The sequence below is a fragment of the Clarias gariepinus genome, chromosome 3 (assembly GCF_024256425.1).
Source record: "Clarias gariepinus isolate MV-2021 ecotype Netherlands chromosome 3, CGAR_prim_01v2, whole genome shotgun sequence".
Classification (NCBI taxonomy): domain Eukaryota; kingdom Metazoa; phylum Chordata; class Actinopteri; order Siluriformes; family Clariidae; genus Clarias; species Clarias gariepinus.
Window position 1 is genome coordinate 25206365 of NC_071102.1, and position 16042 is coordinate 25222406.

General features: G+C 38.0%; 2 protein-coding genes across 2 annotated transcripts in view; both read left to right on the forward strand.

The window, feature by feature from the left end:
- The first annotated feature begins 211 nt into the window (after positions 1 to 211).
- myclb (MYCL proto-oncogene, bHLH transcription factor b) lies at positions 212 to 5243 on the forward strand. The gene is made up of 3 exons (XM_053493478.1): positions 212 to 526; positions 993 to 1607; positions 2671 to 5243. Exons 2-3 carry the CDS (start codon positions 1043 to 1045, stop codon positions 3315 to 3317), a joined length of 1212 nt encoding a protein of 403 aa, XP_053349453.1. The 5' UTR covers positions 212 to 526; positions 993 to 1042; the 3' UTR covers positions 3318 to 5243.
- A 2303-nt stretch (positions 5244 to 7546) lies between these two features.
- Positions 7547 to 16042, forward strand: part of trit1 (tRNA isopentenyltransferase 1) — a 55428-nt gene continuing 46932 nt past the window's right edge. The window contains exon 1 of the mRNA XM_053493230.1: positions 7547 to 7741. Within this exon, the coding sequence (XP_053349205.1) occupies positions 7583 to 7741 (159 nt within the window). The 5' untranslated portion in view covers positions 7547 to 7582. The remainder of the gene's footprint in view (positions 7742 to 16042) is intronic.

The window sequence follows — 16042 nt, forward strand, 5'->3', positions numbered from 1 at the left end:
GAACCCGCCCCTCCCCCTCCTGTATACAGGATAGTGCAGTATTGACGATGATTGAGTGAGTGAGTGTATTTGAATGCAACGTTTACTATCAGAGTCTGTCACTTTAAGTGGGTGGGGCTGCGTAACTACTCCCCGCCCCTTTATGTAAATGAGCGCGGATAATACAGAGCGCTAGTTGTTTGTCGGATCCATAGTGAGTAGAAGCGGCAGCGCCGGGTGGATCTCTCCTCTCTACTCCACTACTGCTTGGACTTAGTGCTTCATTAAGGAGAACTGAAAATTACGAAACATCTGCAGCAATATACCTGGACGCAATAAGTATATATATATAATAAATATATATAAAAAACTTATATATAGAAATATTTTTTTTCCTGGAGACACATATATACAGTTTATTTATTGGGAGGCAGGACGCGGTTTGGGAACGAACTGGGCTGCAGAGGACACGGAGGGATTTTGTCCGGGGAATTTCGCAGCTCATATAAATGTCTCTCGGGATACAGACTTTGGAGAATAGCTTACGGTAAGCTTGGGAAAGGAGAGAAATCATTGTGTTTGTGCTGCCTGGGTGAATGCTGCTTTGTGGTTAGTGGAGTGAAGTGTTTGGGGCGTGTGTGTGTGTGTGTGTGTGTTGAGGGATCAGCTGTGAGCCCTTGGTACTGTAAAACTCCTAGCTTGGGTTGTGTAAACGTGTTGCGAAACTTTTTTTTTTCTCCCTTTTCTCTTTCTTCCATGTCTTAGTGCTCTTAACATTGCTCAAAGGTGTGCCTACTGCCAGGTTATTTGAATAACAGATTTAACGTTTGTTTTATACAATAGTAACCCAGCATCCAGACAGTCAACATGTTTCTAATTGACTGATTGCAGTTGACAATCTAATTGATTTCAAATATGTGGAATAAATACCTATATGACATGCTGCTTTTCAGGAAAACATGCAAGACTTGATTTTTGATTGATGCTTGTCTTTTTTTTTTTTTTTTTTTTAGATTGTGTTTGTTCTGACTTGTGCCTGGTGCCTACTTCTGAAACACTCTAAATGCCAGGAATCAGCACGAGCCCTTTCCCCTATGCATGCTGGGACATGGAGGACCCTGATCAATACCAACACTACTTCTATGACGACCACGATCCAGACGAAGACTTCTTCAAATCCACTGCACCCAGCGAGGACATTTGGAAGAAGTTCGAGCTCGTGCCAACACCTCCCATGTCTCCTGTCAGGCGGCTGGATGAAACATCTGTGTGTCCATCACTGGGAGACAAACTCGAGTGGGTGTCTCACTTCCTGGGCCAGGATGACGAACACGAGGCACAATGCAACCTGAGCTCGATAATCATACAGGACTGCATGTGGAGCGGCTTTTCGGCCACTCAGAGGCTCGAGAAGGCTGTCAGCGAGCACATGTTGTGCCAGGGTGGTGCCAAGGTGCCTCTCGTCCCGCAGATTCCTGCTTCGAGGTCACAGAGTGGTCATGCGGAGTCGTTATCTCTCAGCAGCCCGATGGCAGACTGCGTGGATCCGGCGGCTGTGTTGACCTTCCCGCTGAGTGGCTGCAAGAAGCAGGTGTCCTCTGGATCTGAGTCACACACCGACTCATCTGGTAGGTGCAGAGTCCTTGACCTTGACTTAGACATGTGATGGGCTAGTACTTTTCTTAGACAAAAGTGAAATGTGTCAAAATCTCAAAAAAGGGGGAAAAAAAAAGTTTGATGACATGTCTTAAGCTTTAACAATAAGCAAATCAATAATTTATTTAGCATTGTCTTTTTTCTGTGTAACATGCTGTTTCTGTGTGAGCTTTTAGACAGTGAAGGTAGTGTGTGAGAATCCTGCAGAGGTGTTACTCCAGTTATAAACTAATGCCCTGGTTTTGAGGTTGACATCATTCCGGGCTTCTTGTGGAATGTCTCTGTGGACTTGTGCCATGGTCCTACATTCCTGAGCTCGAACAACAGGATGGGTTGTTTTAGTAATGGGCGGGGCACTCAGAGTGAGTGGCTGTAAGCCGAGCCAATGGGAAGTGACTGAACTGAATTTGTGAGTTGTGGAAGACCAGAGCCAGAAAGGTCCAGCATAGGTTTAGTGGAGGATTAAAGTATGTTTGTAAGATAGATTATAAAGGCTTTTTTTCTTAGCCTTTTAAAGCTTTAATCACAGAAAATGCCTGCCGTAAAAGAAGACAGTTTTGAAACTAAGCAGTTCTTTTAGGGGTCAGCAGAAGTGAAATATTTCCTCAAGTTACTGATATTCTTTTGTAACTTGTGCATGATGTGCATGTGATTCAGTTAAGCTGTCTGTCACAGAATAAATCTCTTTTTTTTTTCTTTTTTTTTTTAAATAGTGTAGTAACTTTGGAAACTTGAAAGTTATGATTCAAGTGTTGGCCTTAAATAGATTTGGATTCATAGCAGTAGTCTGTTGTAAAAAAGGGAACTTTTTAGACAGTGATTATTATTTTCATATTTCTACAGTCTCCCAGCAGAGGCAGTGCCACATCCTAGAGAACAGCTCCCATTTGCCATTTGATTGAACAGGAGTCAATAGATGCACTTAGACATCTATTAAATAATCAACATTTAGCCATCAGTACATCTTAAATGAATGCTGTATAATTTATTGTAAGTGGCTAATGATTAAATGGTTTGTAATATCTGTTGTTTTAGATGATGAGGAGATTGACGTAGTGACTGTGGAACACAAGCATGGAAAATCTCGACCAGTGAACTCGCGCAAGCCGGTCACCATCACAGTGCGCGCCGACCCACACGACCCGGGCACAAAGCGCTTCCACATCTCCATCCACCAACAGCAGCACAACTACGCTGCCCCGTCCCCTGATTCAGAGCCCCCTCGCAAGAGGATCCGCCAGGAGACCTCACAGCCCCGGACATGCTCCACAGTCCACACACTCGAGTGCAAACCACCTGTTTCACCTGTTGCATCGATTTCCAGTTCATCAGCAGACTCCACCCCCTCCTCACCACCTCCTGTCTCACCACATCATGGCTCCAAATCACAGCCGGCAAGCCCACAAAGCTCAGACAGTGAGGACATGGACAAACGCAAGAACCACAACTTTCTAGAGAGGAAGAGGCGCAACGACCTGCGATCACGCTTCTTGGCACTAAGAGATGAGATTCCAGGCCTCGTGGACTGTCCAAAGACGCCCAAGGTGGTAATCCTTACCAAGGCGACGGAGTACCTGCATCTGCTACATGTCACAGATAGGCAAAAAGCCCAGGAGAAGAAGCAGCTCAAAAACAGGCATCAGCAGCTCCTTAGGAGGATAGCAGAACTGAAACGCTCTTAAAGTTGGTCACAGATTCAGGCAAGTCACAAGGACTGTTTGTGAGAGTGCTTGGTTAAAAGTGGGGATTAATTAAGATTAAAGACAACAAACACTTTTATTTGTTTTAGTCTCCAACAATTTTTGCACATTTTATTCTGCAGTCACTTCTGGTGTGTTGTGGATTACATAAACTTCACTGAGTTTCCCAAAGAATAACTTGCTAATAAAAATGAAAGGGTTTGCATAGTGAAATAGTTCTAGTTAGGGGTAATTTATGAATTTGAACCACCATGCCATTCAGGCCTTGCTTGACATGTAGCATTTAGCTTTTATGCATGTTTGACCACCCTTGTAACGGTGGATTTGTGTGAAGAAATCTGCAAATGATCCAATTTAATAAGTCTTTGCCCTGCTGTGCTATTACTAATGTTCAAGTTGATTTGAACAATTTGAAAGTGAAGTTTTGCGAGGCCTTTGCAATACTCTATCCAGGGTGGAGTAGAAAAACAAACGACAACAACAAAAGGTGTTACCGTTTATCTACAAAGATGACATATTTGGTTTATTGGTTTTTTTCAATGTTCTTGTACTGGTGCACATCTGAGTCCATGCCTTACCGACATGATGTATATATAAACTGTGAGATCTGTAACCATTTGTACATAATAGGTCAGCTGTATAGGTGTGTAAAGTGTATTACTGTGTATATATATATGCTTTCCATTTTAATACCAAAATCAAGGTTGTTTGATTTTAACTTTTTTTTTTCTTTCTGAAACTCAGTTGGCCCACTTGGCTTGAACTTATCTCAGAGTATCTTAAAGCTTCTATTTTTGTTAACAAAAGTAAAAACGACAAAAAAAGTAAAACATTAAAATGACACTATAGAACCTTACTTTGCATTGCTAGACACCTTGTTGTTTCCACTGCCTAATCATTTTTTGTTTTTAAGGATACAATTCAACAAATGCTGAGAAGAGTCTTTTATAATCTATTTTCTTACAAATTTCTGTGTTTCTTTGTCATGCTAATGTCTTTTTATGTGTTTTTGACCTTTTTTTTTATATACAAAAGCTCTACTGGTGGTATATGCTTCTTTATTTATTCATATACTCGGGTCTGTGTTTTTATTACAGTACATTTTATTCTTCCTAGTGCAATATCCTTTGAATCAGGCAACTTTACAGATCTTCTTGTATAATGTCATCATGCTGCATGGTGTACTGCTTTCTCACACCTAACCCCCCCCCCCCCCCCCAATAGTACTGCTGTTATACTGAAGGCTAATTTACACAACATGTTCTGCCTTCAACCTTTTCAGATTCAACCTGGTCATAAATAAATATAAAGCCATTCTCACACACAAATCGTGTAATGGGATTAATGTTGCGCTTTCCAAAAATGAAAGCCTGGCCTTGCTGATCAGTCTCCGCTGATCTTTCAATTCATTGTTCTTAAAGCACTACAGTTTTATCAGTAATTGAGTGCAGTGGATACATCTGATCTGCTCTCCATAAGATCTCTCTGTCTTGGCTCCTAAAAGTTTACTGTTGTTAAAACCTCTGCATGGCGTGTCTCAGTAGGTCATTCCTCGATGGGATTCATTCCTTTATGGGGTTCTCCTATTTCACCTCGTTTCCGATGTCCTCCTCTAAGATGCATATACCATCAGTAAGCGCAACACTCTCAGTCTTATTTATGTTTTATTTCTGGTGTAAGAAGCAAGCTTTAAGAATCCATTTGTTACTGTTAATATTTGTCACATACCTTTTTTTTTTTATCTTTCTGCTTTTTTTTCCCATTTTGTTTGTTGCTCCTTTTTTCACTTTGTCTCTCCTAGTGGACAAATGTTACACTTGGAGCATGACAGCAGCATTAAGCACTTTGTGTTCAGTACCTCATGAGCCCATAGAAGTCAGACAATTAATAAATTCAAAATCAAAACTATTATGTCTCAGTGTTTCCTTTCACAAAATCATTTCAAAAAGGCAAAAAAATTGGCAACTCTACCAAACATCACATACCAGTGTTTTATTGTTCTAATACCATAACCTTTATACTGTCATTTATTATAATTTTTTTTAAAAATACTTTTAATTTCTTAAGTTAATATGGGTTACAAAGGTTTTCACTGCTAGTAATGCAGGTGTTCAAATTATAAATTTACCTCTTATATTCTGTTAGTTTTTTTTTTATTGCAAACTCTTGTCTTGTACAGTGAATTTTCAAAATTCACTATACAAGACTTAGAAATTGAAAAGTTAAACCCAATTATTATTCAGTATGTATAAAAAAAAATGGGGTTTTGGGGCAACTATTTCAATCCCCTGTTCTGGAAACTCCAGAGAAAAATACAGTATCAATAGGGACATCCTGAGCTTATAATTTGCCTTCACCTGTGAAATATTAAAACAACTCCCATTTCTTGAACAACAAACACGTCATTTGAACTCTCGTGAATGACGCTGTCAGTCAGAATTTCATAAATTAGAAATAAAAAAATAGAATTGCATCTAAAGGGGCGGCCATCCCACTTAGTACTGCTGGATCAATAGTGAGTAAGTTGAAGCTGCATCTCACACCACACTACCTAGACAGGACTGTCCCTCATAACCCCTCACAACAAGGCAATTAAACAAGACTGCTGAAGGAAGTCAACAGGAGTGAAAGTACAGTATTACAGAGTACAGTGGCGGAGAGTGGTGTGAAAGTGCACCAGAAAGCTATTTTATGAGCTCTCCATAATTGAGGGTTGCATGGGAGGCTGACTAGAAAGAAACCTCTTCTCTACAGTAGAAACATGAAAGAGAATAAGTGTTGGTGTGATTAAAAAAAGAACAGGAGGTGTAAACTGTGCTTTGTGTCAGAATTTAAGGATGACTTAAAATGCCAAAATACAGAAGAATCTGTTACAAACAAAAAGTTGACTGTTCTATAATGGCCCGGTCAAATTCAAAATTAGGATCTGTGGCACTGATCCAACCAAGCTGAAGATCCTGGAGCGAAGAAAAATGGGTGGAAAATCCTTCAGACAGTTTGCAAAGCTGTTAAGTGCTTACTCCTAACAGACTGAGCTGTTATTGCTGCAAATAAAGCTGTTATTGCTGCAAAAGATCTTTCTACCTGGTACTAGATGGAAGCAGCTGAATACTTAATCAGCATTTTTTTTTTATTATTTGTTTATTATTTTCAGTTATTTGCTAACAAGAAGTAATTCTGACTTTAAAAATGTACAGTACTTTAGAAACAAATTGGTCTGCAAAAAAAAAAAACATATTGGTGACTAATCCAGAAGGAGAAATACTTTGTAATTCATTGTAATTAACGAATAAATAAATAAACTATTTTATATAATATGCAATATATACACACAAGAACTCACTCTTTCGATGACTTCTTCCTTGATGGTAACCAAGCACTAGTGTAATGCTGGGATAAGTGCATTAGTGTAGCAGAGGATTATATAGAAAAATGGATAAGTTTTCCCTCTCATAACTGTGTTGTTATTCTGCACGATGAAAAGTACAGGATTGCGTTGAACATCCTGCATGTTTTTTTTATTTAAACTTGATTTCATGAAGCTTATTAGAAAATCAGGCATGTGTTTAGAGAAAGGATGCTCGAATGAGATCGACTTTGTAACATAGCTACAGGAAGTGTAAAACTACTCCAAACTTTGAAATAAATGAAATGTTTTTCCACTGAGGAATTTCTTTATTATTATTATTATTATTAATTGTTTTTAAAGGGACCACTTGCTGGTTTACCAGAAGGACTGAGTTTAGGCCACAATGATGTGTTTTTCAGTCAACTCTCCATGGTAACTGCCATCTATCACGCCGGTGGTGTAGATAGTTCAGGTCTCCATAGCACACAGGCAGCTATTCGAGTCAACAAAAGCACGTGCGCACCCGATGACCAGTGGTGCTGTAAAGACAAGGGGGGGCAAAAACATTTAATCATTGCTTTGTTGTTGTTTTCGTTGATGTAAAAAAAAAAAAATCAACTTATTAAGAAAAAAAACATTTACTTTTTATAGAAACGTTTATAAATCTACAATAGTATATAATCTAGACGTCAGAACAGGTAAACACTGGGCTTCCTGTTAACAGCCAACGAACGAGCAGCGCGCGCACACACGCACACACGCGCACACACAAAATCTGAGCTCGAGGCAACGATGTTTCTATAGAAACTGCAGTAGGTTGCTAAGATACAGCGCCCTGCCGCAGGCTGCTTCGAGTGCGCATGCTCAGTGCAGACTGGCGCGCTGTGGCTCTACCATCATGGCGGCCTCCACTCTCGTTGTGCAGCGTGCACTTGGGAAAGGAATAATCCCTCCTTTGGTGGTGATTTTAGGGGCTACCGGCACAGGGAAGTCGAAATTAGCGATTGAGATCGGGAAACGACTTCATGGGGAAATAATAAGCGCCGATTCAATGCAGGTAAGCTTTACGCAAATGCTAGACATAAAAGGAGCGAGTCATTAACTATATGCATTAGTTTTGAATTTAAATCCATAATTATATTTTTATATAGCCTTATGAAATATGTGTGCTCATTTCACTATAGGACTCATAAATCCAATATACGCACGAAAAAGCTCATTTGTTCGTGTGTTAAGTGTTAAATAGGCTAACATGCATGTGTAGCCAGCTGTGTAATTCTGGTATTCTTTAATAGCTTGACATTGGATTTGTCCTGTTTTGCTAAACAAATACAATACAATACGTTACAATATGCTAGGTCTGACAGGCATTGGTGGCTCAGTGGAATGTCATGTGGAAGGCCCGGGTTCAATTTCCACTCAATGCCCAAACCCCAGCCACTGCCGGTCCCAAACCCGGATGAGATGAGACGGTTACGTCCAACCTGTGTCAAGTTTCGCGATGAATTGGTCCGCTTTGGTGACCCCTCGATGTGAGCAATCAAAAAGTTAACCACAGTATGTTATTATGTGTATTAATCTGTTATATTAGGGAGACAGTGCAGTTAGGACGGTTTGGGGACATAGTTATAGAGGCCAGATTAGGATGGTTTGAGACATGTGATGAGGGGTATATCAGGAGGAGGATGTTAGAGATGGAGCTGCCGGGCAGGAGGAAAATAGGAAGGCCCAATAGGATGTTTATGGATGTGCCGAGGGAGGACGTGCAGGAGGTTGGAGTGACAAGGACTTTTTTGTGACCCTGTACACAGAATAAGCGTTGATCTGTGTTACAATGTTAATCTGTCATTCTGTCATTCCATGCTTACCATTGCTGCTAAAGCTCCTCAAACCCTAGATGGTTTCCTAATATGCTCAGAAAATTTCAAATGTGACATATTTACAAAATAAAGAACTCTTTTTTTTTTTTTTTTTTTTTTTTCTTCCCCTACACATTATTCGTAACAACAGAGTGTGTGCTTGACTCATAGTCAGAGTTGTAAATCATTAATTTTAGCCATAGGAATATTTAGTCTTATTTCCAGGCAGCACAGAAGCGTAGTGGTTAGCACTGTGGCCTCGAACCTCCAGGGTCGAGGGTTCAATTCCCATCTTGGGTCTGTGTGCGCAGAGTTTGCACATTCTCTTTGTGCTTGGTGTATTTCCTCTGGATTCTCCGGTTTTCAAAGACATCCATATTAGGCTAATAGGACACAGAATTACAGGCTATGTAAGCTAGTAATTTAGTTTTATTTATATACTGTTTTTTTCCCCCTTGATGTTTGAGGCTTTTTAACAAAATGTGACAATAACAACCAACTAACATTATTTACACATTATAACTTGCACAAAAACAAGGAAACAAGGTAAGTAACACAACACTTCCTTTTCCAGAGAAAGCATTCTGTGCATGCCAGTTTCTTAGTGCATGTTTAAAAAAAATTTTTTTTTTAAAGAACTCTCGGTCCAATTTTCTGTTCTTCTTGGCTAGGATAATTCTCAAGATAATTCTTGAGTGTGCATGTGATAGTTGTGGAATAGGAAATTATAAACCCTTTTTTACTAATTTAGTTTATTTGAAATGAGTTTTTGCCATAATAACATTTTATAATGTCCATGCTCAACATTGGCATTCATTTGGATCTGGGACCATTTTTACGTTTCACATTTCCGTTGACATTTTCTTAGCCCAACATAGCCCAAGAATTGCTCAACCCTTAACAGGAACAGAAATACTCAGTTCTACTCCATTTCCCTAAATACTATATGTGGTTTCAGCCGAAGAGAGTTTGTTCAGTTATTGGTCAAGGGAAGTTTTTTTTTTTTTTTTTTTTTTTCACCTCACAGGCAGCAGAGGGCTCTAAAAGTTTCAAACAGCTTCTTTAAGCCTGCCCTCAGTGCTCAGCAGCTTTTCATGGTCTTGTGTTTATATTGTAAAGTACTGTATGTCACACTGGTTAAATAGGTGTGTTCAGGAGTGCAGCTTCCGCACTGTCAAATAACACAAATCCTGTTCAGAGCTATTCTTTGTCTTCTGTACCATTAATACATCTAAAACAGTTTTATTCAACTAAAATCTGTAAAAGTCCAGTCACATACAAATATTAATTGCTTAAAAAAGTAAGCAAGATTAGCAAGTGACATGACTGGTAACAACAGTTACATTTTAATAATCCACAGTTTAGATTGTGTATACTTGTATAAAACTCATTAGATTGGTTTTTGGCTATAAATGATTGTTGTGGTCGTGTTTTGTTTTGCAGTTATACTTCATTTACCCAATTTGACTAGCTTCATGTATTCTACTGATGATGATCTGTGCAGAAAGAATAAGCACATACTTTTCTATACATTCATTTTAATATGTTCTGATTTGGTTGATGTTTTTTTTTTTTAAAAAGGTGATGTGGTTAGCTAACTAATTGTTCATATAACCCCAAAAAAATGTCTATGAAAACACGGCTTTTTCCAACTTCTAATTTCTAGCCCAGTAGCTCATCTCTGGTCTGATATGCAGCTTTAAGCAAAATATGTCTCTGTGCTGCTCGGCTCACCTGGTGACAGATTGGTGGCAGTTTTTTACAGGCTCAGGTAGCCTGCTCGATGCTCGTTTGTATCTCAGCACTTGGGGGTGATGGACCTTGCTCAAGGGTCCAACGGTGACCCAGCGGTGTTTGGGCTCGAACCGGGGACCTAAAAGGGTTTTTAGGTATTTGATTTTGAAGGCATTGCATGCATCAACAAAATTTTTATACTACAATTACCATCAAATACAAAAAACACGGATACAATGCTAAAAAATATATAGCTATTTTAATGTACCTGGTTTGGTTCAGTGACGTACTTAATTCAGTCAATATTTGGATCACAGTCCACCAGTTGACGACATCTTATGCCATCATTTAAAGACTCCGTTTAATAGGCAGCAGGTCAGGGCGAAACATTCCTCGCCAATGCTGGAATACCAAAGTGCTACTTTGACCTCTTCAAATTAAAAGCAGCGATAATGGTGTGATTTAAGAATGCTGTTACAATTTGTCTTAAAAAAAAAGGAAAATGGCAGAAACAGCATTTAAAGCACCAACATGGATAGTTTTTCTAGAACTGTTATTTAATTATGCAATTTATTTGATCCTTTGTTGCTTGATTTAAATTTTCAGTTTTTTTCACATCTTTAAAATTATTTAAGTAAATTTACAAACATAGTCTAAAAATATACCACAGCTTTTGCAGAAAATTCAAACTGCTTCTATCTTGTGCAAATACTCGTATTTTGCAAGATTATCACCTATTTTCTTTTCTTGACTTTATGGTCAGTTGGTGCTATAGTGTGTGGCAGAAAAAAAATTGCTTTGTACTTTTAAATAATCAAGAACACGATTAAAACAGGATTTTAGTATTTATTAGATACGTTTAGTACAAAACCTGTAAGGAATGAAGGCTGCTTGGGACAAATCAAACATTAGTGTTTTTGAATCGAATCAAGAAGTGCAACACATTAAAAAATCTAATCAGATCGAATTGAAAATCCACCTACGAATCACAGCTCTATTTATGTGACAATTAACTCAGGACGTTGGAAAGTTTATTTGAGAAATTGATGATAAGAGACACCATGATGTTGCTTTGCATCTTCATCTCATTGTTTATATTTTTATTGCAACATTGTGTACATGCACAATCAACAGGCGGACTAGCCATCTTACAAACATATGGTAAAAAACAAATACAAATCACAGCGTTTGTATTCAGATCTGCCTCAGGTAATTCAGTCACAACTGCACACCTGGCATACATGTGTATTCGTGTTTCACTGAACCCTTATTAACAATTTTTTTTGTTGAACTCAGCAGAGGTGGCAGTAATGCTGTATGTCATTACGTTAAATTTGGATAAATTTATGAATAAATTGAACTCAAGTATTAATATTTTGGGCTCTTGTCATTTGGTTTGGAATGTGTGGTGCTAGGTTGGCTAGCTACAGTTAGCGCTGGATACTGTAGTGTGGAAAGAGCAACTGCTAATAGCTGCCTGTATGTGCTAACATGTAAGTGATGACAGGAACTACAGTAGCTTGTTTTTTTTTACAGAAAATCCAGCATGTAAAACTCCACTATAAATGGATATGTTGTTCTTATAGAAAATGGGCGTAATTAATCTTATTGACAAGTAAATAGTTTGTAGAAGTAGTTAAAAGATTAAAGCTAAAAAAAAAAAAAGCCGATCAGCGTCTGGAGCGTAACTGCTCATAACTTCCTTTCTACTCAAAATTATGTATTTAATTTATGGCACAAAATTCAGTTTTCATAGTGTACGTACCATTGTAATCCATGATGTTCCGTACGTTTGTTTTTTGTTCGGTGAGGATTGTGACGGCTTGTAGCTGCATTCCGGTCGTTTCTGTGTCTTCTGCATACTCCTGTCACTTTGATTGACTCTCGTATAGCCACGCCCACCTCGAGGGAAACATTCTACTTAACATTTTTTATTCAATTCATGGCGCAGATTTAACATCAGAAAGATACCAAAGTACTAGCAAAATTTTATTACATTCTTTACAGCGGCAGTCATACAAACATACAGATTGAATCTTTTCATGAGACTAGTTTCGGTTCTTCCAATGCATGAATGCCTGGCAGTGTGTGAAAATATAAGTTCTGACCAATGTACAGGCATAACCTTTTGTTTCTTTTATTTTTTTTATATTCTTTTATTTATATAGATTTAACCTAATTAGATACCTTATCTTTTTAATGTATATTTTTTCTGTATCTAAAAACATTTTCCATTTTATATTGAGCAATGCACACATTATTTTTATGCCTCTTTAATTGTTCCAAGATTATTATTAGCATGCTATCATAAAATGAGTAGTCGAATATTTGTGGGATTTATATGGACATATGTTTGTACAAAAAGATTTTGTAATGGATCCAAACACGGTCGAGGTCGCAGTAGGGTCGAATATCTGATATGAATAGTTTGTCTTCAATAGCTTCCTTCCTGTTTATCTTACAAATATGTTGCTTACATGCTCATGAGTCCTTTTTTGGCTTGCTATTTAACATAGTATCTCAAGAAAGAGTGGTCACAGCAAGGCCAAGTGTCTAAAATAGTGTTTCTTTAATAGCATTTTTACATTTTAAGTGTATTTTTAAGGTAACTTCTGGCATACAACTTTTTTTTAGTTTAAAGGGATAGTTCGGGTTCGTTGTTGTCTTGTCAAGTCCGTCTTAAATTAAAATTGAGGTGTGTATAAATACAGTACATTGCAATAGGTCTTGGTCATTATAAAACTTCCTGCTTTGCACACATATTTCGAAGTGTATTATATATAAATCTTACCCTTTTTTTCCTCAAAACAACTGGGTAATTCGATTAACATAGCCATGCAACTAGTTCTGGTTAGTCATATGGTTAATTCTGGTTAGCCATACAGCTATTTCTGGGGAAAGAAAAGAGTTATTTGAGTGTGGACTGAACTTGCATTTTTGCATGGAATGAAGGTTGTGGAATTTGGTACCCCTAATTCAGTGGTCCAGGTGACAAACTTCTCGGTCGGTGTGCAGAGCCTGAAAAATTATAATGGCCAAGACCTATTATAATGTATTATTATGCAATTACTTTTTTTTTGACAGACCTAAAAGAAACCTGAACTATTCCTTTACTTTAAAGACTTTCTTTTGCTTTACACGTGCGCACACAAGGGTTATAATAAACAGTACACGCATGCTGTACACACGTTTACAAGCACAAAATAAAAGATGTTTTACGTGCACACACATGGTCAGCATTATAGTAAACAGTACATGTGCGCACGGATGTTGATTATACCAGTGAGAGATGCGCACTAAGACCAAGCAGGGGGGACGATTACCCATAATTCCGCAGCGCAAAAGAGAGAATAAACATTGATCACGTGATGCTCGGCGTTAAAACAAGAAAATTTTGCATGCAAAATGTTGTATAGTATGTGGATAACTACGTCTTTGTCCCTAAAAATGAAATTCAGTCTCTGCCATAATAACCCATTTACCCGTTTATTACATGTTGCACTTTTTGTAATTTAGGGACACACTGCCCTTGTCTTGTGCCTCTTGACCTTGAGTGTGTCTTCATGGCTGTCACCTGGTTCAGTTAACTAGGTTACACTAATGAAATTCCTGCAGCACTCTCCTTGACTCCGTCGAAAGTGGGTGTGTGTATGTGTAAGACTCGTGCTCGTGTTAGAGACGAAGTTTCAGCGAGTCTATTGTTGTGTTGGGGTCGCTGTTGCACAGACACTATAGGGAAGCGCCATTGTCATGCTCAGTTGGTTCCCACACTCTGACTGTGTTTATGAGCCTCCATTTACCAATGCTGGCATTAAACGATTGTGCTGATTGCAAACAACGCCACTGACGCTTTCAATAGCAGTACTGTATGGGGTACGAGTCAGATTGTTATGGTTAATGCGCCCATGTTAAGTTTGTAAGATTTAATAATGGTGGACACACCTATTTAAGCCATTGGGATGAACCCTGACCTTACAGGCCACTAAGGGAGGGCTCATGGGAACCACATAAAGTGGGATGAGAAGAAAGAAAGGGACTTTGGAGACTCGGTGTAGCCTTTTTACCACAGGAGGTCTTGGAGGTCATGAAGGGCAGTTTAATGGGTCACCAATAAATGTAAAAGACTAGGGCACATAAGTCACAAGGGAATTAAAATATCCCTGCATCTTTGGAGTAGGTCGGTTATCGCTTAAGGTGTTGTGATTTGGGAAACGTCAAATGAAATCTGTTGTATACAAATCCATTTATATCAAAGTAAGAGTGGTGAAGATGCAGCATCAGCATCATTAGCATGAGCTCTGTCTATGCTTTGTTGGTTAAGGCACATTTACATAAAAAAAATTCTCTCTCATCAAGGGGGTCGCCACAGTGGACCATCCAATCCGCAGACAACTCTGGATGCCCTTCCTGACGCAACCCTATAGTGTTGTATTTTATCCGGGCTTGGGACCAGTATTGCATGCAGTGCTTGGGTAGTATGGGGTGTGGCCTCCCGCTGACAGCAGGGCTCTTACATCACCTGCATTTCAATCAGAGAGAAACAGATACTTTTGGTTTGTTTGCTGTTTGTTTCCCATTTCACATCTAAATGAAAAGAGAATAAAACCAAATACATTGACCGAGGGGCATTTAGGGCCGACATCTTACTCAAAAAAACTCTTTTAGTGCTCATTTATACAGCAAGGGAAACATAAAGCCTGAGTAACTTCGGCACAAGATAAATAACTAGATAATTAAACTGTATAAGGATCAAAATTTGTGGTCATCTTTTTATTCCTTTCTCCAAATATCTACAGTATATGTTCACTTAATTTATGCCTCAGGGATCAGTTTAGCAGCTTATACCTACAGATAAAATGCTGCTCTCTGCACATGTTTGGCTCGGTTCCTGCAGTTAGTTGGGTCTATTCAAGATTGCTTTTGTATTGAATCTGAGGACTAACTTGCACGTTGGGACACAGACAACCACATTTCTACTGACACACCCATAATTTCGTATTACATACTTCACACTCCATATTTCAATCATACTGCTGCTGCTGTGGTCAAACCACATAAAATAATTTTTACACTTCAATACTTTTATATTTTTATACATATTTATTTACACTTTCATTATGTACAATTTGTTCCTGTGTAATTTTTTTTTATTTATATTTTCTATTTTGTACTTTTTTGTTAATTTGTAAATTTCCAGCCTGAATTTGTATTAATATTTTTATAGCAAGTTTAGTAGTTATTTAAATCTTTAGTTTAATTGTATTCTTTAGTGTAGTATAGAAATTGTATCTATTTCTTAGATAAAGAAATCTTTCTATTTTAGGTCACGGAGAGTCGTATGAGCATTTTACCACATGCAATACTATGTACGGTTGTGTATGTGACAAATAAAATTTGAAATTTAGTTTTTGAACCACGCTACTGGTTGCTGTGTTCACAACTGTAATAATAAACCACATCAGTGGCATATCAGTTATTTGCCACATGAAGTTTAAAAAAAATGCTTCTTTAAAAGATAATAAACATTTGACATATGACAGTATATAATAATTTATATGTATTTTTCTAACAAACTCACAGAGAGGAATTTTATCATTTCAAAATGATTTGAGTGATCATTAAATAGTATTATGTTTTGAGTATTTGATTCTTTATATAATCTAAGGCTTATAATAAACCAATTGAAATAAAATGCTACATTAGGGATGGAAATCACCAGGAACTACCAGATACAATAGTATTGCGATACCTAGATGTTGATAGGT